At 38.7% G+C, this 27001-nt stretch overlaps 1 protein-coding gene across 1 annotated transcript; it reads right to left on the minus strand.

Moving 5' to 3' along the window:
- Positions 1–3949: 3949 nt before the first annotated feature.
- On the minus strand, positions 3950–22560 carry ARL13A (ARF like GTPase 13A). Its single transcript, XM_079124235.1, has 7 exons — positions 17723–22560; positions 17287–17357; positions 11664–11913; positions 10719–10824; positions 9828–10015; positions 9502–9575; positions 3950–9006 (listed from the first exon to the last, which is right to left on the minus strand). Exons 1-7 carry the CDS (start codon positions 17779–17781, stop codon positions 8753–8755), a joined length of 1002 nt encoding a protein of 333 aa, XP_078980361.1. The 5' UTR covers positions 17782–22560; the 3' UTR covers positions 3950–8752.
- Between the last annotated feature and the right edge of the window lie 4441 nt (positions 22561–27001).

A 27001-nucleotide genomic window follows, 5' to 3' on the forward strand; every position in this document is an offset into this window, starting at 1 on the left:
AGGAATATAATTCAAAATGGCATGCCTGTAAAGTGCAGTCATCAACCAATTGAAGCTCCCTTAAGAGCTTGCCAATTAATGCAAGTGCAAAAGACAGTTGAAATGGAATATAACTATTATGTGTGAGACTTTAAATTTTTCCATCAGTGTATGTGTTTCTACATTGTATTTCTTATTGTTTCCTCTCAAAAGAGACTAAGCTAGATGCCCACACTCGGTTCACAGCCACATAATGGAAGAACATGTAAATATCCTTAAGTCCATTCATAACTGTTTGGGATCCTCAAGAAATTTGGAGGGCAGAGACATTTGATCTGAGGACCTAAACTAGGAATTTAAATATTTTAATGCATTATTCATAATTTTGCATTTACTGATTACCTTTAACCAAGCCAAAGAATATTTGAGAGCAAGAGGGGGTTATATTATATGCAGCTGTTTAATAGTCTGTCTCTTCCGTTGGGACTATACAGTTAGAGAAGATAAGGGTTTTATCTTGGTTTCTGTTGTATTTTTGACATCAGCACAGTATCTGAAATGTGGATATTCATAGAGGTAATATAGCAGGATGGTCAAGAAGAGCATTGTTGGGATTAGGCAGACCTGGGCTCAAAACCTGGCTCCACCATTTACATGTTGTATGACAAGTTACTTAACCTCTTTGACTCTCTGTTCCCCACACCTGTCCCTGTAAAATAAGTGATCATACTACAGATTGTCCTTGAGTTACAGGTTCCATCTCTCTCTCTCTCTCTTTTTTTTTTCCAGTACCTGTGATTGAACCCAGGGGTACTTGACCACTGAGCAACATCCCAAGCCCTTTTATGTTTTATTTTGAGACAGGGTCTTGCTAAATTGCTGAGGCTGGCTTTGAACTTGTGATCCTCTTGCCTCAGCCTCCTGAGTCACTGGGATTATAGATGTGTGTTGTCATGCCCAACTGATGAGGTTCCATCTTTATAAACCCATTATAAATGCGTTTAATACGTCTAACCTATTGAACATCATAGCTTACCAATGCAGTATTCTGTAGAATATCAGTGATTTACCTTTGTGATGGTATGGCTGACTGGGAGCTTCACAGCATCACTTAGCATATGGAACTGCATATCCCTAATCTGGGAAATGATCTAAACTCAAAATTTGAAATGCTATTTCTAATAAATATGTCACTTTTGTGCCATAATAAGTTGAGAAATTAAGCCAACCACTGGAAATTGCTACTTAATTTCAGGCAAACAAAACCAAACACATTGGAAAGAGTTCCTTCCCTGTTGGTGTGGGTGTTTCTCAGCATTTATGTTATAGTTAAATATTACAGCTTCTAGTACAAAGTTTAAGTACAGTTTGAAGAAAAATGAAGCATAGAAAACAGGGAAGGCCACCCCTCTCATTTTGTCATCTTCATAATACTGGTTGCTAAAAATAGCCCACTTGTCAAATCCCTTTACTATTGTGAGAGGTGCTAATGTGAGACATGTTTTCTGAAAATAGCTGTGATGAGGTGTCATGGATTAAGGGATTTGGTACAGAAATGTTGGAGTTCCCTTCTAGATTCAATAGCTCAGCCTCATAAATTGTTCAGAACACCTACTAGTTTTCCTTTTCAATCTCCTAAGGAAATTTTTTTCTGGGTGGGGAGGATGTTAAAAGCTAAACATACTGTACATGTTGCATGCAATCCTGAATTAATTCCGAACAGAAAAAGGATACTAGTGGAAAAAGTGAAATATGAATAAAGTAAATGGTAACCAGTATTATACTAATGTTCATGTGACATTTTCGATCAATGTATCAGGTAGGTAAGATGTTCCCATTAGGGAAAGTTGGGTAAAGGGTATACATAAATTCTCTGTACTATATTTATAATATTTCAGTGAATCTAGAATCTATTTCAAATGCAAAGTTTACAAAAAAAAAGACCCTTAAGCATAGGTTTTTAAAAAACTAAACATACTGATTGCAAACTAATTCTCATCTCTAGGTAGGTATTGAGCCCAGGGCTCCAGGGACAGAATTTTACTCATCCAGATATGTACTATATAGTTGACTATGTACAACCTGGGACAGGGTGATGAGAGGGGTAGTGTAAAACAATGCTTTACAAATAAGGGACTTTAATCAGCCTGTCAGGAAAAAAAAGTTCCCCTTTTCAGCAAAACAGTAGCCTGACTTAAAAGATGTCCAGATATAAGATGTGTGTGTATGTGTGTGGTGTTTTTTTTTTTTTTTTTTTTTTTTTTGTTGTTGTTCTAAGAATTAAACCCAGGGTTGCTGAGCTAAATTCCCCAGGCCTTTTTATTTTTTTTTAATTTCTTTTATTTTAATTATTTATTTATTTTTGCACTAGGGATTAAACCCAGGGGCATTTAACCACTGAACCACATCCCCAGCCCTTTTTCTCTAAGTTTTGAAGCAGGATCTCACTAAGTTGCTTGGTACCTAGCTAAGTTGCTGTGGCTGGCCTCAATCTTGTGCCTGGCCAAATATATTAAACTCCCCTCTTGGAGTTGTTTGGTTGACTGTGGTCATGGAAGGAACTTTTCATTGTAGTGCTAATCCTGAACTGGCAACTGTGTTCTGGTATGCTCTCTGAGCATAATGGTGGAGGGGGAAAGGACCAATCTAAAGGACCAACCCCCTAAGCATTCAGTTCTTCTCTAATCCCTGAATCAAATTATCTGTGGAGTTAACTCCTAAATTAGCTAAGAGGCCGAAATCTAATGTGATCAGCATGACAATTTTCTTGAGGGGGAAAGGTATTATTAAAAACTTGGAGGACTGGTATGGAATCTAAGATAGCTATGTGCTCTTCATTCTCTTAAGTTCTTAAGAGGTGTAGTTTTTTAGGTATGCTTTACATTATTGCGATCAGCACATGTACCTCTCTTATTCTGCTGTTTTCACTTAAAATTATTTTGCATTCTGATTTCTACTTGCACAAGGTACATGATTGCCATTATTAATGACTGTGTATTATTGAAGTAGGATGGTCTTATTTTTTCAGAACAGACCTAAAGGCCTGCTGTCTTTTAGCACCAGACATCTATATTAGTTGCTGGAAATGGCCAACTAGTTCAAAAGTGGGGCCATGTGGGATTCTTGGGTCATCAGCCCAGTCTGAGTGCTACAGCTGAAGGAATAAGGTGCAGGGCAGGGATGCCATAGTTCTTCTAGATGTACCTGTGAAAATGAAGTGGAATGAGAGGATGATTGATTTCAAGTTCTGGAAAGTTGGTTAGCCACTCTCATTCTCTACATGCCTTCCTGTTAGAAATACAAGTTTTGTGAGCCCAATAAAGGACTTATGGGTTTGAGTAACAAAGAGTTCAGGGTTGACTCCTAACCCAGCCATGGCCAATGACACCTTGTGGTTAAGAACACAAGTTAGCAGGATTCTCCTGAGAAGATTGATGTTATGTTTGGTGCATTCCAAAATTGTCTTGCCAGTAGCAATTGCCTTGAAAATGAACGCTTCAAAGAGGTTGCTGGGAAGGAAGAATCATTCAAAGCACAGGTGGTATGGTTCAAGCACCCAGATTTCTAGGGTACTTATAACTAGGTTAGCTACCACTGCTTTCCATACTCCAACCCTACATTACCAGTTTTTATTTTCATTTTTTGTGGTGCTGGGATTTGAACCCAGGGCCTTGTACATGCCAGGTCACTATTCTTTCTTAACCTCTTTTGTGTGCTAACTACATGATCCAGGCTCTGCAGATCATAGACTGCTTAGCAGCCCTGCCAACAAGTATTGTATGTATTGGGTGAAACCAATATGTGAATGATGAATAGGGACCAGAGTTCAGGAGTTGAAAACCACTCAGAACAGGAGCCCTGTACCAATTCACAATTTTCTAGTCAGCTCAGATGGGTGTTTTGTTTTTTTTTTTAATTGTCGATGTTAGCCACTGAGTTACATCCCAGCTCTCTTTTTATGGTTTGTGTGTGTGGTGCTGGGGATTAAACCCAGGACCTTATGCTTACAAGGCAAGCACTCTACCAATTGAGCTATATCCCCAGCCCTCTTTTTTTTTATGTTTTGAGACAGGTCTCACTAAGTTGCTTAGGACTTCGCTAAGTTGCTGAGGTTGGTCTTGAACTTGGAATCCTCCTGCCTCAGCCTCCTGAGTTTCTGGGATTATAGGTGTGAGCCAGTGTGCCCGGCCCAGGTCTATTTTTAAAGGCAATGTGGACAAGTACTTGACTCTATGTGGGACTTGTTGAAACCAGATGGGTCAGGGCCCTGTGCTTGAAGTACCTCTGACAGGAGCTAGACTCTAAAAGTCCTGGAGGAAGACTAACACATTGACAACTAAAGAAGAGAAACCCCAAGGCAACCATTTTCCTTTAAAAAAAAATTTGCCCTCCTGGGTCAAAAAACTATCCTTATCTTAGTCCCTGGGCTGCTGCAGGTAACAGCTTTGAAAAATCTCTTGGGCAGTTAGGATTCTCAAAGGCGGGGAACGTGAGAGGCAGTGGTTATAATTACCCTAGATTCTCTGTTCTTTGTCCTTAATTATATCACAAAATAATTATATCCCTCTTTGGGTTGTTCTCTATAGAAAAGGGGATACATTTTAAAATAAAACTGCTTTTGTTTGTGTTACTGGGCATTGAACCCAGGACCTTGCACATACTAGGCAAGCATTCTATCACTGAGCCACAACCTTGCCCCCCCACCCCTTTTTAATTTTAAGACCAGGTATCACTAAGTTGCTGAGGCTGGTCTCAAACTTGTGATCTTCCTACCTCAGCCTCCCCAGTAGCTGGGATCACAGGCATTTGTCACCATCCTCGGCAGAGAGTTTTATCAGGCAGAAGACTACAATTCATCAAACTGCAATTCTTAAGAAAACTGGATCGTACACATTTCTCCTTATGCCATGTGTGCTTATGATGCAGGTATAGTTTCTCAGCCAACAAAGAAGGGGAAGTGGATGTGAAAAGGGGAAGGGAGTGTGTGCTATTAATATGAGCTGTGTAAAGAATTTAGGTTGAAGATCTCTTTCAAAACTGAATTTCATTATATTGGTGCACTTCCTTTTATGCAATATATGAGTGCCTGGGTGTCAACCAAATTTTATAATCCTAAAAAGTTACTTAAAAAATAGTCTCCATACAACCAGTACAGTTATTCAAGTAAACAAGAAAACTCTTAGAGTGAATCTGAATTTTGTTGCTCTAGACTGTTAATATACTTTCCAAACCCTGGGCAGAAATAACAGCAACCTGTTTCAGAGGCCTGTTTTAAAGTTTACAGGGGACAATCCATACAAAAATGTCTAGATAGTGTCTGGCACATCTTAAGTAACTCATTAAATGTTAGCTACTATCATTATGATTTAGTGGAAGATCTTGGTCAGATCATTATCGAGCTATGTTTTTACCTTTAAAAGTAATTTAAAAGCTTTAATCCAGGCATGTGGTTTTGTTTTTGTTTTAGCAGTGCTGGGGATTGAACTCAGAACTTTGCACATGCTCTACCACCGAGGTAGATCTCCAGCCCCAGAACTCTTCTTTAGTAGAGGTATTTGCTGCTTCCCTAGGTGAGAATGTTTATCAGCAGAATTCTCCAGTGATATTTATCAGGAAAACTGAGGAAAGTAGGTAGGTAGGCTGAGAAGCCTAAGAAGACTGAGGGTACCCAATCTTTTTTGGGACAGTGGAGCCTGGCTGGACAGTATTTTGGGACAGGATGTATGGATTTTTGAGTAGCTTTGTCAGTGAGCAGCTGTATCATCTTGGGCATGTTACTTAACCAGTCTGTACCCTAAGCTTTTCATCTATATGACAACCGGGGGTTGAACTAGAGATTCTAAAATGTTCCTCTCAGCTTCATGACTAATAAGCTGAGCTTCAAAGCCTGTCAAAGACCCTTAAGGTGCCTGGGGTGGTTCCCTTGGAGATAAGAGCAAATGATGCATCCTAAAACAGTGTCAGATCTTCCAAGTGAGGTTGTAAGATGGATCTTTCTGTGCCAGATTTCTATCCCTCAAACAATTATGGATTAATTGGTTTTTATTACTTTGTAAAATGGTATAGAGTAGAGCTAAGAGTATGGGTTATAGAGTTGGACTATGGTTTGAAAACCAATTCTGCTGCCTCCTAGTGGGTGCCCTAGGTAATTATCTAAATTCTGTTACAATTGGGTTCTGCCTTTGTAAGGAAGATGGTCATAATAAATATAACTTTATAGGCTTGCGAGGATGAAAGACAAGAGTATATGAAAAGTACTTAGCCCTGGAAAAATGGAAGTGCTCAGTCAACCATGTCTGCTATTGCTTTTCTTATTGGTACTAATAATTTTTCTGACGTGGCCATGGATACACTTCAGCATTTTCTCCTGGATATAGCTTTCTTTTTTCCCAGTACTGGGGATCAAAGCCCCAAGTTCTATAGCTTTCTCTCTTTGAAGGGAGGTTAAGAAAGGTGTAAGTGAATCTTTCTGATGTGGAATTGCTCTAGAGTCAGACACAGGTCTAGATTCAATTCCATGCTCTGGTTTTTACAGTTTCCTCATCTGTAAAATGCAGTCAGGTGTAATGCCTACCTCCAAAGGTTGTTGGGAATAAGATAATCAATGTGAAGTGCTTAGCATTGTGCCTGGCATCCAGAAGGTACTGAATAAATTGTGTCTATGGTACTCATGATGAAAGTAATGATAGCAGTAGTAGTAAAAACTATCACCACTACCACTCCTGTCCTTGGGATAGAGGGTTGAATGCATTCAGTTGGTAGCAGAGGCATCATTGCTGTCCCTATCAGGGACAGCAGAGCAATGTTGGGCTTCACAGACAGTGGCTAACACTTGAAAACCAAGTTTGTGGGGTTTTTTGGAGGTGCAACCAAAAATGATTCAGTAGAGCATAATTCTCAAGAAAAAGATTACATTTATTTTGCCATCCCTTGACATGCAAGAACCTTAAAGGAGAAAATGTGATTCTAAAGTAACCCTGTACTTCTGGCAATCAATTTCAGTTAGTCACCCACATCTTGTCTGAAACTTCAGTAGGAACATCTGGGTATGAAAGATGTAAAGTCTGTTCTTCTTTGCCAAGTTGGTGTTACTTCTCAAATGGACACACCCTAACTTATTGAGCCTCTTAGTGGGTGTAGGATTAATTTGCTGGGTATAATACAGATGTACAGGAATAATGGTGGTTCTCAAGGATGTGATGTTAGAGTAGGTGGACTTGTGTGTGGACTGATATTATCAAATAGACGTTAAAAATAACCTGAGTGTTTCTGCTGGTTCTGGTGATGAATTCATTTGGTGAGGGAGGTATATTGAGATGTTTCTTTGAATTTCCCTCTGTTTTTCTCTTTAACAGTCTGTTAAAAGCCTAATAAAAGAAAGAAAAGGTCAGTTACTGGAAGTGAAGCCAAGTGTCAGGTTTCCTTTCCTTCCCTGAACACTTTAGGGTAGGAGGATTCTGGCCAGTTTCCAGGGGGGGTGTCAACTACAACCCATGAGGTGCCCACCCTCTGCCCCAGCCTCATCCTTTCTCTTACTCTCTTCCCTTTGCCCTTCATTTAAGGAGTACTAACACAGGAACCAAGGGCTTCTCCACAGGGATTTGTTTATAACATCTCCTCTGTGTCCTAGGTATCCATTTTCTTTTTTTGCAATAGGGTTCTGAGGTTATAGAAATGAAAATGGAATTTCAGTTTTGGACAGAGATTTAGGGATAGTTGCTGATAATCTAGAAATATTCTCCCTCTTTTCTAGATTCCTTCTACTTAATTCTCATCCTTTCTCCTTTATCCCTGTCTTCTCCTGTTGACTCTGGCCAAGTCCAGGTCCTTGGACTTCTGGGTATCCTGAAGGGCCAGATCCCTTTCAGATATGAGGGGACATTGTAAGATTGACAGTTGACAGTTTTGAAGACTGCAGTCCCAAGGAAAAATAAGGAGTGGCCATTAATAACAGTGAGCCTTCAAGACCTCACAACTTTTTGTAAAAAAAAAAAAATGCCTTTATTGGGAGAAATGATATCTGCTTATTATAAAAAAGAACATTTTGAATAAAACATGAATCCAAAAGCTTGTTAATATCACCCAGTACCTTACCCTAGAGAAAAATCACTGCTCATTTTTGGTGTTATCCCTCAATATATATCTATGCATATATACACTTTACTCTGTATATTCTAATCTATTGAATATTCTAGTCAATATAAATAATGCTCTTTCCCCCAAACATCAGGTTGTGGAAAACTTTCCTTATCACTAAATGTAAGTCATCATTAGCCTTTTTAATGTTTACATAGTATTCCATTGTGTGGAGGTATCCTAATTTATTTATCAGTTTCCCATTGTTGGACATTAGTTTATTTCCAACCTTCAGCTGTTGCACACAATGCTGATTTAACATCATTGAGCATACATTTTTTGGTGGGGGGCCCTTACATAATTATCTTTGAATGTAGTTGAAGAAATGAGACTACTGGCTCAAAAGGCTTCCACATTTTTAAGTTCTTTATATATATTGAGGGAAGAAAGGAGATGATCAAACTACCCTCCATAAAAGGTTTTACTAGTTATATTTCCATCACTGAGAGTCAACCTTTAAGATATCCCTATGGCCATCCAAAAATCGTATGTCAAACAATGCTGGGGTATCATACTGGGCTACTAGATGGTAGTCCTCAGGCACTCTCCCTGTACTTCTCCTAGTCACCAACCATGGTGTGAGAAAAGAATTTCAGCTCTACATAGGAGTAATATTATAGAAATTATGAGGGAAGTCCTATCTCTCTTCTTCTCTAGTCACTGGTTCAATGTTACCTTCGAAAAGATCATCACCAACATATGGAGCTGGAGTCTGTAAGTTATTGCTTCGGTTGTAGTGAGGCTCAGTAATGTTCTGTGCTCCATTTCCCCCAGAACATTCACCTTCCTCCATGGGTTCATCTAAAGCAAATGTCACTGATATATTCTTTTTAGGTCTTAATCTTAGACCGTCTTTCTGTACAGCAAGAACATGGGAAAAGTCAGTTGGTACTCAGGAGTTCAAGGATTGTCCCTGGGTAGTAACACTTAAAGAACCATTTACCTGTAGAATTGGTTTTAGGGGCCTAGCTTCCATGGAGCGTTGTCCTAAATGCTGTCTTTTATCAAAATGCTGTCTTTTCTCAAAATTCTGTCTTTTCTCTTTGGACACTACCATTCTGGTAGAGAAGCTGGGAAGTTTGAAAGAACAAAGCAGTAGTAGAAACAGACACACACAAACATCTTAATGTAGCTACTACCCCATTTCTCCCATATACCTTTGGGCAGTGAAAGTGACAACAGAGCAAGAGGATTTAGGCCTTTTACTCCTCAAAGCCTTGATCACCTCCTTTTTTTTTTTTTTTTTGTTTGTTTGTTTGTTTTTTGTTTTTTTTTTATGTTTCCTCTTTTCAACTTCTCTGTCCTCTCACCTCACTCCTCATTATGGGGAGGACCAGATAAGGACCATGACATTGATTCATTGAATAATAATGCTACTAGGCTCACTTAAGTGATACTCATGTTCCTTTTCTCCTCCAAATGGCAAGCCAGAGAACAGAACAAGCCCTGCTTTGGGGAAGCTGTAATGAGGATAGATTGACTACCTTTATGTAACTTGTCCCTCTGGCGTGACCTCTCAAGTTGTACCAGGGGTGGGGGTGTACCTGACTCGGGGTGTTGGTGGGCATTGCCCTAGCTCCACTTGGGCCATCTGACCTTGAGAGACTTGCTCAGTATTTCCCACAATCTATCTCTCAGAACTCCCTGCTCATGTTGAAGATTGACTCCTGCTTCTATTCCTGTCAGTATATCTAATGGAGGCAGCTCAATACCTATCTGAAGAGCATCTTTCTCCAGAGCCTCTGGTACTCTTGGAGGTTGGAAAGCTCAAAGTGGGTGGCTGTTGATTAATATACAGCTCTTCATATTTATCTCCAATGGCAGCTAATAGCCAGCGCAGCCCTTCAATTATGGGATGATGGTTCCTCCTTTGGAGATTTTTGATGGCTGAACATGGCTCCTGTGACAAAAAAGAAGAGACAGTCTCAGACTTGGAACCTGCGACCCCTGGGACCCACAGGCCCTAAACGCTTATCTAAATAGCAGGGGTACACATGTGTCTAGAGAAACTAGACTCCCTAGGAAACACTCAGCATTCACATCTGAGAAAATAAATGCAAGCCACAAAAACTGAAGTCCTTTAACAAAATGGTTGTAGTGTCTTGGATGGGTGACTTTGAGCAAGTCATTGCCCATCTCTGTTTAAGCCTTAGCTTTCTTTTTATTTATTTATTTATTTATTTTTTGGTACTGGGGATTGAATCCAGGGGTGCTTAACCACTGAGAAACACCCCCAGCTTTTTTTATATTTTACTTAGAGACAGGGTCTTGATGAGTTGCATAGGGCCTTATTAAGTTGCAGAGGCTGGCTTTGAACTTGAAATCCTCCTGCCTCCTCCAAGCTGCTGGGAATACAGGTGTGTGCCCATGCCTGGCAGCTTTAGCTTTCTTATCCATAAAATGGGGATATTAAAATTTTCAACTTTATAGAACTGTTTTGAAGGCAAAATTCAATATTTATCACTTCTATCAAATTAGAAATCATCATTGTAGGTGTTGCCTGTCAGGGAGAGGCTTTGCCCCAAACCCAACTGATTATGGAATGGTCCAGACTTGATCAGCCAGAGTCTAGTTGAAGAGGGAAGGAAGAGATTGACACTTACCACTCTGCACTTGGACTTATTCTCATTCACTAGCCTTTCCAGGAGTAGAAATTCGATAATATCACAAGGCAAGAGGGCATCCTTTTTGTCTTGTTTGTTTGCCAGGCTGGAACAGAGCATATAGAGGGAGGAAAGAAGAGATGAAGAGTAAATCCGAAATAGAGGTGAACGGCAAGGGAGAACTTCTCCTAGTGTAACTACTACATATCCTGGAATTGGGTTTAAAGACATGAGACAAAATTTTCTAGCCAGATTTTAATGGAGGAAAGAATAGTACAAATGATTTGAATCCAAAATAATCCACAGGGCTCATTTCTTACTTCCCCTACTTCTTGCCATCAAACTAGAATTGCTAACTGGGGTATGAATGAACTTAAAAGTTTTGAAATCTTCACTCAACTCTATTCATGCTCTAGTTGGGCTTTCTAATGAGGAATTAAAAAGGTAAAAGGGAGTTGTTATAGGGGTCAGGATTGACTGACCACCTAAATTATCACCGAAAGAATTGCCAGTTATAACTCTTGAGCAAGTTGCTAGGGGAGAAGGCCATTGGTATCAGCTATTGGGAGTGTGTGTGTGTGGGGGGGGTTCTTTCACCATGAGGTTTCAGGATCAGAGATTGAAACCAGAAAATATGAGAAGCAAAGTTGAGGAAGAGTCCAGGTTTTTGGGTGAGTGATACAGATATTGCTTTCCATTTTTATTTGATGAATACCTTCAGAATTACCTTTGTACAAATCTATAATGTATTCCATAAGGCAGTGTGGAGTAGAAAGTGGCTCTTGAAAACGGTCCCCAGAGGACTGGGCCACTCTACCTCACTGAGCCTAAGTGAAAATGAGGTCTAGCAAGGTGTGACAAAAGGACCATTCAGCCTTTCATTTCTATACTTCTCTTAAGGTAAAAATTGGGAAAAAGAAATAAGGCATAAAGGCAGAATCTTACAGTAAGATGGGTTTCCCTGCCACTCTTTTGTCAGACATTAGACGTGTTAGGATGTTCTTTACTTCCTGCATACGTTCTAAGTCACTCGAATCCACGACAAAAACAAGCCCTTGTGCCTGAGCATAGTAGTTTGGCCATTTTTCTTGGCCCTTCAGATCTCCATTCAGGTCATAGATGGATACTTCATACTCATCTAGCAGGAGTGTAGTCAGTTCTGATTTCACATCATTGTGTATCCTGCTGGGAAGTACTGGATACAGGGGCAGAGGGGAGAAGCAACCACAAAACAGAAATATTAGGTCAAACAATTTGTTGAACTTTGACTAGGTCTTGCTCTGAGAAATCATATTGAAAAATCCTGTCACCCTGCTCATACTTGTGGATGCATCTTTCCAAAACATCACTTTGCCTGTGCTACCCACTCCTGGCTTAATAACCTGCAGTTAGTGCACATTGCTCCTATGATAGAATGCAGACACCTTTAGCTCCTCACCTGCCAGGCCTGTCTCCTAGCATTCTAACCTGGATAGTGGTCACAATGTCTCTGGCTCCCAGTTAGTCTGTTGTTCCCTCTGCTGCTTTGCTCACACTTTGCCCATTCTACACACATGCCATGCTCTCTTTCCCTGGTCTTCACAGGATGACATTCCATCAGCTTAGAACACTCTTCCACTACTATATGCTTGGATAATGCCTATTTTTCAAAATCTTATTTATTCTAGAAAAAATTTCCTCATACCACCATCCCCACTATGGACAATGTGCCTTTCTTCTGGGTTTACCATTATCATCACACATACTATGGTGTTGTTAGTTTGATGGTTTACTTGTCTGGGTCATAAACTACAACAGGAAAGGGAGCCCTTTTAATTTTTTTCACCGTTATATTCATGATACTCAGCACAGCAACTGGCACACAAGTACTCACTAAATACTTGTTGAAAGAACTTAATGAATGAATAAATGAACGAGAAGCCTTTCTCTCCCACCCTTCCTTTAAGGCCCAACTTCACCATAGCCAAATTGTGGAACCAACCTAGATGCTCTTCAGTTGATGAATAGATAAAGAAACTGTGGCATATATATACAATGGAATATTACTCTGCCATGAAGAATGATAAAATTATGGCATTCGCAGGCAAATGGATGAAATTGGAGAATATCATGCTAAGTGAGATAAGCCAATCTCAAAAAACTAAAGGACGAATGATCTCGCTGATAAGCGGATGAGGACATATAATGGGGGGTAGGAGGGGTTAGTGTTAGGGTTAGGGTTATGTTTAGGGTTAGGGATAAGGAGGGTGGTAAGAATGGAGGAAGGAAGGACTGTATGGAGGGAAAAGAGGGGTGGTGGGAAAGGGAAAAAATAACAATGAATCAAACAAGATTGCCCTATGTAAATTTATGATTTTTAATAAAAAAAAATTACCTTAAGAAAAAAAAAGGCCCAACTTAAGAGCCTTCTTTGGTCTGCTCACCTCTCACCTCTCAACACATTGTCTGAACTGGTCCTTCATCTATTTCTGTGCTTGCCTGTTGCCTGTTACACTGTGGGTTAGACCATGGGTGTTCACTTAAGTGTTTATGGTGGCTGTTACTATGGACGAGGGTATGAAGCCTTCTCTCACATATCTCTTCCAGGAAACCATGTTGGACTTGGACACATTTCCCTCTTTAAAAGCCATGTTCAGAACATAAAATCTCATAGGGAATCCATACTTCATTCAGCTCCTAAAAAATTCAGTTCAAGGGGCTGGGGAGATAGCTCAGCTGGTAGAGTGCTTGCCTTGCAAGCACAAGGTCCTGAGTTCAATCCCCAGTACCACCAAAAAAAAAAATTCAGTTCAAAACAACAGCCTTAGCTGTGCCTGGTGATGCATACCTGTAATCCCAGCAGCTCGGGAACCTGAGGCAGGAGGAATGAGAGTTCAAAGCCAGCCTCACAAATTTAGGGAGGCCCTAAGCAACTCAGTGAGACCCTGTTTCTAAATAAAATACAGAAAAGGGCTAGGGATGTGGTTCAGTGTGTCAGTGCCCCTGAGTTCAATCCCTGGTACCAAAACAAAATTTTTAAAAAAGCAGCCTTTATATGAATTGTAGTATGCTGAACTGTTAGTTCTGATCTAGCTTTCTGCTCATGTTGGTAGCAAAATGTTTTTATTGATTCTTGACACCCACACCTGGGAGTACTAAGACCAGAATCAATAACTTCTTTCTTGTAGTCTCAGATATGCCTGTGACATTCTCCACATAATTGCCAAAATGAGTCATTTGTGTAGTTAGTAATATTCTTTCAGATCTTCAGAAATGTATGATTCCACATTTTTATGAGTATACATGTCTATGTATATTTTCATATTTTAATGTGATTTATAAAATCTTATTTGTCAATGATTTTTTAATAATAGCACTCAGATAATAATTTTCAGTCATAACTTTGTGATATTTGATATATCTCTATTAGACTACTTAATAAGTGACTAGGTTAAAAATTCTAAAGGTAATTTAAAAAATCTTATTTCCTGCACCTTGATGAGCTTTATACTATTTTTTTCCTTGTTAGAGTAAAATAAATTTTTCCTAGTTTTTTTCTTTTACTTGAAATCCTGTCAATTCCTTCAATAACACAATCAATTGCTGATGAACTCTAGATGCCATAAGAAATTACTTGACAATTTATATTTCTCTTATTTCCTCTATAAATTTATAAACACTCTGAGGAAAAGTCCTGGCTCTCATTCATCTCTATGTCCCTGACGGTGTTTCATAAAGCATGACTAGGGAATTGTCTGCTTCACAGTTGCATGGGCATGGTTGTTAGCTTCTACCCTGAGCCAGATGACTCAGAATCTCTGGCTTGGGATCCAACCATTTGTATGTGTAATAAACTCCTTATAGTTAATAAAATCTCCAGGTGATTCTTGTGCACATTAAAGCAGAAAACCTGCTCTAGAGAGCCATGAAATTCATGCCTGATGTGTCTCAGCATCATCTGGAGAGAGTTGTTAAGTTACAAATTTCATGTCCTGCCCCAAACCAAAGTATCTGGGCCTCCAGGTGCTTAGTCACAGGTTTGAAGGCTCCCTAGATGATTCTGGTCATTGGTTCTCAGTATTCATTGTTCATGATCACTTCTGGAACTTTTTGCTTTACCACTGAACTACATCCCCAAGCCTTTTGTTTTTTAATTTTGAGACAGGGTCTTGCTCAGTTGCACGGCTGGTCTTGAACTTGCAACCTTCCTGCCTCAGCTACCAGAGTCACTGGGATTAAGGCATGTACCACTGCACCAGCCTACCTGTGGAAACCTGTGAAACTAGGCCTCATTCTCTGATGGTTTGATTTCATAGATGCTCAAGCATCATGGATTTTTGTGTTTTGTTTTGTTTTTCAAGTAATCCTCCTAAGTACTGAAACATATAGCCAGATTTAAGAGGTACTGTACTGGTCCTTATTTAGGGCACCTTCTTGTGCTTATGCTCTAGTTTCTTACCCATATGATTATGTCAGAAAAAATAGTGAATGGTATCATCAATAATCATATCTTGTGTACCAAAATATTTTGTAGCTGGTGTCTCTAAATGTTCACACAAGTTACTACTTGTAGACTGGAATTTCCTTCTAGGCAATTATCTGTTCTTGGCAATCACAGGAGCAGAGGAGGTGATCTACTTGATTTGGGGTACAGAACAACTACTCTATTGACTCTGGTTCTGTGTGAACAGAGTATCATGAGGCATTCCTCAGAATGTGATATCAGTGCCCATTAAAAACTTCTCTGAGAATGAAGTCACCACCATAAACCAGTGCAGTTATGAATCAGCCCCAAGTCATTCACTGAGCACAAGGCAAGTTCTGCAGTAACAAAAATAAATAGACCGTCAGACGGTGTCCTCTAGGAATTAGAGTGGAAAACAGACACTATTCTCACAGACTAATTATATTCCACTAATTCCAGCTGAGTACTTCCCAAAGCTGGCTGGCCATCATCAACACCTGGAGAGTTCTCAAAATATAGATTCCCAGGCCCCACCCAAACTGAATGGGAATCTAGGCATGAGGCCAAGTTGGAACTCTAGAAAGTCAACCCCAGTTTTGTCAGTAATATGATGGTTTATCCTGGCTCCTTGACTTTCCTGCTGCTTTTTATTTTCTTACCATGTTTGCCTATCAGAATTAGGTGGCACAGAATCAAGTTTGCTGCCTTTGCTAAGTAGGGGGAGACTAGGCTGAACCATTGTCTAAAATGTGGTGCTAGGAGCTGCTGTTGAGGCAGGGGAAGAAGATATAAAATGATAAATGTAGACTCAGGGGAATGGGGGAGCACACTGATTCCGCAAATATTGAGTACCTGGCTGAAGATACTTCCACTTTTTAGTGAAGGCACTAAAGATACAGAGAAGACGAGATCCATTATGTCTCCTCAAGGGGCTCACATCTAGGGGATGGACTTGGAGTTGCACAGGGATGATGTTCAAAGTACACGCTTCGGGGATGCTCAGGATAATGTGGGAGTGTGGAACTGGGAGAAGGCTTTCCTGTGGTCAAACTTCCACTGACTTGAGGTGTTTGATTAAGCATATAGATGACAGAGGGACTGAAATGCTAGGTAGTGGGATAGCAGGTACAGAAAATGCAGCCCTGTAACTAGAATGCTGTGCTGACAGGATGGCAAAGCATTTGTATTGATTTTATCTGAGGACATATGTGATGAGCATGGGAAATGAAGCTGAAGGAGGAGTTGGGGACCAAACCATGAAAGGCTTTGTGTATTGCTAAAGAATGTAGGTTTCATTTTGAAGACAATGGGGAGGCATTGTGCAGTTTTGTGCAGGAACGTGCAGTCAGATTTTTGTATAATTCCTGTGGTAACTGGGAACACAGGAGATGGCAAGATCAGCAGAAGGCTGCTGCTATACTTTAAGGGCTTGGAATTGGCCAGTGGTAGAAGAGTTGGGTTTCCTATACTTTGCTGAGGGCTGTCAGCTTATATAAAACTCAGCCATGTCATCATGCCCCTTCATGTATTCAGTGAACATTGAGGATGTCCTAAGCCAGACAGTGCTGGCCTCTTTGACTGATTGACTAGCAGTTACCTGGGTCTTCACAACTAGTATAGTAGCTTCCTGAAATCCTATGTAACTGTTTCTTGAAATGTCAAGTTATTAAACTAGAGATGTGGTATTAAACTTGGACATCTCCAAACTGACAATTCTCAAGCTCCAGCTTTCTATATTAGCTGTCACCAAGGGTTTCATGTTATTAAACTTCTTTATCATCCCACACTTGTCTCTTATCTAGACCAAATTCCACTTTAATTGAGCTCTGGAACTAGACACCATTTCAAACATGCTCTCCTTCATAATTTACTGCAATGCTTTACATAGTTTGAGTTCATTTATATTGACACTATGAGAAGACTTTAAATTAGGACATTTTACAAAGGGAACACGTGACAGACATTACATAAATAGGCTGATAACACCAAAAGGAGAGAGTGTGTGTTGCGAGGTGTTTATCCTTCAAAAGAGAAACTAAGGACTAGGAAATAAGGCTAGGATGGAATGATTATTTCTCTGGTCTCTGGGAGACCTACACCGGTATCTAATGCTTAGTTCCTCACATCTTTGAAAGGCCTCCACAAGAACAGTTTTGCCTGAGTTTTCCAAGCCGATGATAATGACAGTCGCATTCCTGGAAATGGAAGAGAAAAATGAGCCAAAGCCATAAAAACAGTTAATTGTTCCACAAAAGAGTTCTAGTCTTCCTTAGTGTTTGAGGATCTGCAGTAGTCCCAATGCTTATACCATAAAAAGCCCAGCTAAAGTGTAGAAGATGGTATGGGAGCCCCTCCCCAAAACTTCCAAGGATGCTCTTCTTTCTTATTAACTTACCTCATAGAACAGCCTTCCTCCCTCTACCCTGTTCCCCATCATGCAGGTACTGCTCAGTCATTTCCCAAATATATCACGATGATTTGTCCCTTGAGGGATCGTGGGCAGATACATGGGAAGAGGTGGTAGAATGAGTGTAGTTTAGAAAAATAATTGTAACTTTACCTTCGTTTCTCTTCAGTTGACTTTAGCCGGGACCAGCAAGAGGTCAGTAGCCGGAACATGATTCAGCTTGGTTCTTAAATAGTAAGGGAAGAAAGTAAATGAGAATTCAGGCCCATTATTAACATTGGAACATAAATCACTCTAGTAAACAGGGTACTGTTATAATTTCATTACTTTGTTCTCTTCAACTTTGTCTGTGAATGTCATAGAGGGAGAAACTGGTTATCCTCAACTCCAGTGACAAGTCTTGTGCTGATGTGTAGCTTCCAACAAAATGGAGTGGCTTGTTATTAAAGCAACCCATATAGACACAATCAAGTAGTGTGGTCTATCACTTCAACTAGTTTGTCCCTATTAGGAATATATTTGTTCAACCTTGGGAAGGGAGCCAGGCTATATCTTGGAGAACAATCAGGTTAGGTTTAAAGAAGGACCTGTTGGGGAATCTGTTCTCAGTAACAAATGTCCATTGGGCTTTGTTCTCTTATTGCCTGGGCTTCAAAGATGTGGGTGTTGGTGACCCATTATGATAGATTTAGTACAATTCCTAGACGTGTAAGTGACCTTAGGTTAATTTTTTTAAATTTATTTTTTAGTTTAATTGATTTAAAACAAATCCAGTGCCCCACTCTCAAAGATTCCCAGGGAGCTATTTAAGTTTCCTGGGTGATTTCAATGTGCAGTCAGATTTGGAAGTTGATTGTCTAAAGAAAAAGGATAATTTAGGCAATTGCTTCAAAAATCATCAATGTTGTAGCATGTGTCAGTACTTTGTTCCTTTTTATGACTGAAAAATAGTCTGTTATAGAGTTATAACACGTTTATCTACTCATCAGCTAATGGCTGTCAACAATTGTATAAAAGTTTCTGTGTTGACGTGTTTGCATTTCTCTTGGGTATGTAATTTCTATGGCAAATAATACTTCTATGTTTAACCCCAGGAACTGCCAGGTTGTTTTGCAAGGTTGTTATAACATTTGATTCCCACCAACAATGCAAGAGTTCTAATTTCTCCCTGTCCTTGTCAACACTTACTGTTGTCTTTTTGTTTTAGCTATCCTAGTAGGTGTGAGATGTATCTCATAATTTTTTTGGTAGTTACTACAGTGCTGGAAATCAAACTCAGAACCTTGCACATACTAGGCAAGGACTCTATTACTGAACCACATCCCAAGCCCTTTTTGTTGATTTTTTTTTTTTTTTGGAGGAGGTACTAGGGATTGAACCCAGGAGCACTCTACCACTTTTTGTTTTATTTTTTGTTTTGAGGTAAGGTCTCACTAAGTTGCTGAGGCTGGCCTCAAATTTGTAATCCTCCTCCTTCAGCCTCCTGAGTCATATTTTTATTTAATTTTGAGATAGGGTCTCAATAAGTGGCCCAGGATGGCCTTGAATTTGGAGTCCTGCTTCAGTACCTCCCCTCCCCCCCAATAACTGGGTTTACAGGCATGTACCAGTGCAGCTCATTATAGTTTTGGTTTACATTTCCCTAACGGTTAATTATATTGGTACTTAGGAAAATACTTCAATTGATACTTAGATGGGCTTTGCTTTGATATCTAATGAGCATTTATGTGCCAGCTTATTAATGGATAACTTAGCAAGGTTTCGCAGAGTCATTGACTGTTTTGGAGACATATTTCATGGCATTTCTTAGAGCATGACTCCCTATAGGAAATGATTCAGCTTCCATAAGCACTCCTGGAGGATGGCTCTGGCTTATTCCATACAAAAGGGAAACCTTATATATGACTTGTGATCAAAACCAGCCTTCAGTTTTGCTGATGAAGCTGATAAGACTGGAGCTTGAAACACCAGAGTCTAATTGTCTGGGTTCCATGATAGCTATCTCCCTTTGAGACAAGTAAGGCCCAGTAACAGCTTCATGTCTACTTCTGATCATTGGCAGAACGTCCTAACTTGATCTTTGGCTCTGTGTTTGTCAGTGCCACTAAGAAGGGTCAAATAGGCATCACACAAGTTCTTCCTTTAGAACAGAGTATAGGTAGTGTAACAAAGTGGAAAAATGATTGAATTAGTGATTACCAATCTTCTATTTCCAGTGCCTCTCCTGGGTAGCCTGGAATGAAATCACCTAAATTTAAACTGTTGTTTATGGATTTCTCATCTGCAAAATGAGGTTAACATTATAATTTCCTTACCTTGAGGTGATTAATTACTTCTGTGATGAATAGTTGTTTCTTTTTGGATGAAAAACATAAGGTATATAGAGTAATGAAAAGGTTCATTGAGCTTTCTAGCCTTCTTGACAGAGTAACAGCCCACTTGTCCACTTCTACAGGGTAGGCAATGTCCTAATAATGGCTGTCGAGGTTCTGGCATATCTATGGCAACCATTACCTGGTTCTTAGCAACCAAAGCCACATCTCCTTATTGTATGATTAGAGATAATTAATATTAATTTTATTCATCTTACAAAATACTTATATGGAAGTTACTGTGTGACAGCATTCATTTCAGCACTTCATACATATCTCATTTAATCCTTATTACCACAAAACAAAGTTGGGAATGACCTTTTTTTTTCTTTTTTTTTTCTTTTTTTTCAGTACTGGGGATTGAGACCAGGGCCTCCCACGTGCTAAATAAGCACTCTACTAATAAATTACATCCCCAGCCCTTTTTCTTTAGACTCCTAGGTAGCTGGCATTACAAGTATGCTGGTGTTACAGGTGTGTACAACCACACCTGGTGGAACTGTCATTCCTACATTTAAGAGAAAAGGTTAAGTAGCTTGCCAACAACTATAAAATGGTAAAGCCAAAACCAAAACCTAGGCAGTCTGGCTTTAGAGTCTGTGTATTAGGTAAAAGGTCTGATAGGCAGTGTGAATAAGAAGCCCTGAGGTACCAAAGGAACTTCCTGTGATTTGGGCCTTTCTATCTCTTCTGTCTAAACTGTATCTTTTTTAGTGAACTTTTTAAAGAAACTTTATCTTTTTAGAATGTTTACAAAAAAATTACAAATATAGTACAAGGGGTTTTTATACGCTATTGAGACTTTTGAAGGAAAAGTTAAAACTGAAGAAGATAAATGAGGAATTGTGACAGCCCAGTCCAACACTGCTTTGACTTCACAGAAGGTAAAATGTTGATGATAACTGGGATCATTTACTTGTTATCAACTGACTAGTATTATATGAGGTAGCATGAGGATTAGTGAGTAGCAGGCTTAGGATAAAATTGGACCTAACCAGATGGATACTTATAGTGGTATTTGATATCATTGATTATCTTTACAATTGGTGGAGATAAAATTAGTAAGAGTAACCATAATTGCCTAGTGTTATGTGTCATCAGGAATAAATTCTACCTTTGGAGCAGTGAAATATTAGAGGAAGATAAATATGTCACAGCAGTTCTCTGAATGGGTCCAGTTTTGTCCTAGGGCATTGGTTGTGGAATCTTCTACTGATTTGACCCCGGTATAACACTTTGCTTCCAAACCAGCCTGAGTTGCCTGTTAGAGTTCTTTCATGATCCTTTGAAATCAAAGTAATTTTTCTTTTGAACCTTTTTTTTTAATTACTTTATTTCACTACCTCATAATTACCACCAATCTAGTAGCACTGCCTCTCACAGTACCTATATGTCTTTGATTTGCTGGCCATTTAGTTTTTTGTTGACCAATTCTGCTGGGAATTTCTGACAGTTCTTTTTTTTTTTTTTGCACTGGGGATTGAACCCAGGGGTGCCTAACCACTGGACAACATCCCCAGCCCTTTAAAAAAAATGTATTTAGAGACACTGTCTCACTAAGTTGGTTGGGGCCTTGCTAAATTGCTGAGGCCAGCCTCAAACTTGTGATCCTCCTGCCTCAGCCTCCCAAGCTGCTGGAATTATAGGTTTGCACCACCATGGCTGGCTGACAGTTTATTTTCTATTTCGTTATTATGAGAGAATCATTTCTTCATAGTTACATAATTAATTCTTTTGATCTGTAAACATACATACATGTTTATGTCTGTGTCTATGTGAGGATTATAGAAGTATGATCTCACAAAATCAGGATGTTATATTACTTTGGAGTGGCAGAGGTAGAAAAGCAGAGGGGGTAAGGAAGATTATTATTTATTTTGTTTCCAATGTTGTGAACAATTGTTCATTTTGATTATTGTGAAATATAGAAATAGAAATTAGAAACCATCCATGGCTCCTACTCACTTGCAAGTTCTCATTACCTCTTCCTTGTACTTCTGTAGTAGCCTGCACTTCTGTTTGTGTCCCTTACCAAATATTCTCCCACCTAATAAGTGGCAGAGTATTTAAATGAGCCAACATAGAACATGGCACTCTCAGTTAAAAACCTCAAGTGTGCCAGGTGTGGTAGCTCATGCTGGTAATCCCAGTGCCTCTGAAGACTGAGGCAGGAGGATTGCAAGTTCGAGGCCAGCCTTGGCAACCTCTTTTTCAAAATGAAAAACAAAAAGGGTTGGGGATGTAGCTCGGTGCTATGTAAGAGTGCTCTTGGATTCAATCCCCAGTACTGGGGAAGGGGAGGAGGGAAAAAAAAGAAAACCTTTAAAACCTTAGATTTTGAATAAATTCCACCTTTAAACCTTTCCTTAGATTTTTGAATAAATTCCAAAGTTCTGTTCTTACTCTGAAAAGCCCTGGCTGATTTGTACCTTCCCACCTTGCCAGCTCTTCCTCTTTGTTCCTATCTATCCCATGCCCTTTGAACTCCAACCTCAACTCAGCTTGTGGGATATGAACAAATACATATTCTTTCCTTGAGGCTTCCTTATATCCTACTCCTTCTATTCTCCCTGTTCTCTGCCTCAGATTTCCCCTCCCATCCTTCACTTTAGTGGCTCCTCCTCAAAGATTTCCCTGACCCATCTCATTTCTCTTTCCCCTATATATTCCTGTTATATTCCTTTCTATTCCTGTTATATTTATTATTGACTAGTTTATAGTATAACATAAAACATGATTAGAGAAAACTACTCAAAACTTAACTAAGCTTAAAGAGTTACTGTAAAACCAATACCCTTATAACCACCACCTGGGTCAAGAACGAATATGTTGTCAGCCACCCCATGAGCCCCTTTTTGTGTCTCATTCAAATCAGCTTTCTCTTTCCCTGCAAAAGTAGCCATTATTTTTTAATATTTTTTATTCTAACTAGTTATACATAACAGTAGAATGCATTTTGACATATCACACATAAATGGAGTATAACTTCACATTCTTTGGTTGTACATGGTATATATAGAGTTACACTGGTCATGTAATCATATATGCACATGGGGTAAATGTCCAATTCATTCTATTCTCCTTCCTACTCCTATAGCCCCTCAATAGCCATTATCTCGTCTTTTATTGGTAGTCACTTCTTTGTGTTTATTTTTTTAATCACCTAAGGATACATTCTTAGACATTATAGGTTTTCTTTTTTAAGGTTTTTTTTTTGGGGGGGTGCTGGGGATTGAACCCAGAGCCTTGTGCATGCAAGGCAAGCACTCTACCAACTGAGCTATATCCCCAGCCCAACAGCCTGAATTTATAAAACTATTTCAAATTCATATCAACTTAATTTCAGTTGCATATAAAAATTCTTCTCCTTTGCAGCTGCACCCTCACTTTGTTATCTTGACCTATGTCTTTTTGTATATCATATGCTTATAATATAGATTTAGAATTATTTTATGCATTTGTCTTTTAAATCATGTAGGAAATAAAATGAAATCATAAACCAGAAATGCAGTAATACTAATTTTATGTTTATTTATGTAGTTTCCTTTACTGGAGACATTTATTTCTTCATATGATTTCAAGTTGCTATCTAGTATCCTTTTGTTCTGACTTGAAGGATGCTATTTAGCATTTCTCGTAGGGCAGGTCTACTGAACTCCTTCAGCTTTTTTTTTAAAGCTGGGAATGCCTTATTTGCCCCATTTTTGAAGTTCTTCTGGATACATAATTCTTGGTTGACTTTTTTCTTTCACCACTTTAAATATACCAATTCCAGTAAGGAGGTTCATCAAAAGACTAGGCATGAAACCACCATATGACCCAACTGTACCATTCCTCAGTATTTATCATAAAGTATGAAGTCATCATATTACAGTGATACATGTATACCCATGATTTATAGCAGCACAATTCACAATAGCCAAACTGTGAAACCAGTCTATGTGTCCATCAATAAATGAATGAATAAAGAAAATATGGTACATATGCACAATAGAGTTTTATTCATTTATAAGGAAGGAAATTATGTCATTTGCAGGAACATCGATGGAACTTGAGAATATTATGTTAAGCAAACTAAACCAAACTCAGAAAGTTAAGGACCTGTGCATTCTCATGTGGAAGGTAGAGAGGGGAAAAAAGTGGGTGGGATCTCATAAAATTCAAAGGGAGATTAATGGAATATGGGGTCCAGAGAGAGAGAAGAGAGGGAAAGGGGAAATACTAGGGAATGGTATTGGCCAAATTATATTGTTATATTGTACACGTATGAATATTTAAAGTTGATAATTTTAATCTCCTATGTTCATGCTAACTGATTCTTTTGCTTGTTCAAATTTGCTGTTGAAATTCTCTAGTGAATTTTAAAATTTCGCTTGTTTTTACTTTTTAGTACTAGAATTTTTACTTGGTTCTTTTGAGCATATTTGGGACAATCGATTTAAAGTCCAACGTTTGGGCTTCCTCAGGGTTGGTTTCTATCACTTCTTTTTTTTTTTCCCTTCAAATGGATCATGGTTTCCTGTTTCTTTGCACGCCTGGTGATTTTTTGTTGTTGTTGTTGTTGAGAACTGGATATTTAAATGTTTTATTGTAATAACTCTGATAATCAGACTTTCCCATTCCCTCAGGGTTTTTTTTTTTTCCTTTTGAGAGCTGTAGTCATCTGTTTATTTAGTGAATTCTCCAAATTATTTTTGCAAAATTTGTAATCCCTGTGTGTTATCACTGAAGCCTCTGTTCTTTTAGCTTGTCTTGGCATATTTTGACACAGATTTCCTTAAGCACAAAGAACTAATAGAAACAACAAAAACCCCACCTCTCCTTGGGTCTGTGATGGAGGACTCCTTCAGTCTTTATGCAAACTGTTTACAACTTTGTCTTGGCCTTCGTTTTCTGCTTGCATTGAACCTACAGATCAGTCAAAGGCAAATGTTTAGGGTCTTCTCATATCTTCTCTGAGTACACATGCTGCCTTATGTGAGTGGCTACGTTCCTAAGTATACATAGGCACTTACAAAGGCCTTAATTTCTGAAGTGAACTTTTTTTCCCAGTTTTTTCTCCTGAATTTTAGGCAGTGTGTTGTATGATTCCAGTGTCATCTTTGCCCCAAGCAGCCGCATTGTGAGGTTTTTTTTGTTTTGTTGTTGTTGTTGTTTTGCCTTATGATATTTTCAAGCAATTATCCTCACTTTTCCATCCTGAATGAACAACAGAGCTAGGTACCTTGCATACATTCTTCAGCTAGCCCCAGACAGGTTAGAATAGACCTACATAATAATTTATCAACAAAGTCTGTTCTGTTTTCTCTTTGACAAAGGACTAGGGTCCCACACTAGGAATGCAGACCACCATCTTTAAGACCACTACTGAATGAAGGAAGAAGTGGACTAAAGATAAGAATACCACAAAGCTCTTCTACCATTTTGTAGCTTCCCTTTTTTGTTTCATTCACTTGGCTGTTGTAACCTTTGTTTTCTAGAGTTCTGACAAAGTTGGTTATGACCATTTCTGCTTGTTTTTTAAGGAACTTAGATGATTTTTCTACATCACTTGATATGATCATGTGGTTTGTAGTTTTAAACCTGTTAATGGGTGGATTACATGCACCAACCATATAAGGCTCTGGTAATTTTCCTTATTTTGAAGTCTAACTGATACCATGCCCACAAAATCAAAAGATACCTTTTCATATCTTTTTATTTTCAACCTGCCTGTGCCATTATATTTTATAGCTTTCTTATAACTATCATGTTTCAGTCATTTCTTAACTACTCTATTCATTTGTATTATGATTGATCTATTTAGGTCATTTACATTTAATATAATTATTGATATGTTAAGGCTTATGTCTGCCATTTTGTTTTGTTTGTTTTCTGTTTGTTCCATCTATTTTTTGTTTTCATTTTTTCCTGCCTTACTGAGTGTTACTTGAGCCTTTTTAAGAATTCCATTTTGGCCAGGCACAGTGGTTTGTGGCTGTAGTTCCACCTATTCAGGAAGTTATGGTGGGAGAATCACTTGAGCCCAGGAATTCATGCCAACCTGGGCAACATAGCAAGGCCCCATCCCCCTGTCACCCCCCCACCCCCATACCTGGGATTAAAGCCAGGGGTATTTAACCACTGAGTCAAATTCTCAGCCCTTTTCGTATTTTATTTAGAGACAGGGTCTCACTAAGTTGTGTAGGGCCTTGCTAAGTTGCTGAGGCTGGCTTCAAGCTCTCTATCCTCCTGCCTCAATCTCCTGAGTCGCTGGAATTATAAGACCCCTTTTTTTTAAAAAAAAATTCTATTTTGATTTATCCATACAGACTTTGAGTGTATTTTTATATATATAGTTTTTTTTTGTTGTTGTTGGCTGTTCTAGTTATTATATTTAAGTAACTTATCACAGTCTACTTGTGTTAATATTTTAACTTTGGGGAAGTTTTTAACCATTATTTCTTCAAATACTTTTCAACCTCATAGTCTTTCTTCTCTTCTTTTGGAGTTCCAGTGATACAGATGTTCTATTTTTCATTATTCCACAGGACACAAGCTCTGTTCATTTCTTAGTATATTTTCTGTTCTGTTCAGATTGGGTTGTTTCCATTGTTCTATCTTCAAGTTCAATGATTCTTTCCCCTGTTTATGTTCATTGTGTTATAGCTCATCCAATGAATTTTAAAGTTTTTATTACACTTTTTTAATTCCAAAATTTCCATTTAGTTATTTTTTAAAAATTTGGCTATTTTTATATGTCCTATTTCTTTACTGACCCTTTTATTGTTTTCATTTGCTTCAAGCATATTTTAAATTGCTTATTGAAACATTTTTTGTTTTTTGATTTTTGTTATTATTCAAGTTGAGATTTTTGTGGTTCTTGGTAATAATGAGTGATTTTTTAATTGTATTTTGAATATTTGGAGTATTATATTATAAGACTGCATTTTATTTCTTCTTCCTTTTTTGCATGCAGTCATCCTGTTTAGATGTGTTGTGCTGCGTGGGTTTATGTTGGGGTAAATATACAGCTCTCTTGGACTCTGCTGACCCTGGTAAAAGTGAAGTACTACCTCAC

This window comes from Sciurus vulgaris (assembly GCF_902686455.1).
Source record: "Sciurus vulgaris genome assembly, chromosome: X".
In the NCBI taxonomy this organism is placed as follows: domain Eukaryota; kingdom Metazoa; phylum Chordata; class Mammalia; order Rodentia; family Sciuridae; genus Sciurus; species Sciurus vulgaris.

What these genes read in the sequence shown, in the direction of transcription:
- ARL13A (XM_079124235.1), bottom strand. Translation starts at nt 17,781, where the DNA reads ATGTTCCGGCTACTGACCTCTTGCTGGTCCCGGCTAAAGTCAACTGAA. An exon ending in TCAACTGAAGAGAAACGAAG is followed by an intron (nt 17,358 to 17,722) that starts GTAAAGTTACAA and finishes TTCCATTTCCAG; the next exon opens with GAATGCGACTGTCATTATCA. An exon ending in TGTGGAGGCCTTTCAAAGAT is followed by an intron (nt 11,914 to 17,286) that starts GTGAGGAACTAA and finishes CCCTGTATCCAG; the next exon opens with TACTTCCCAGCAGGATACAC.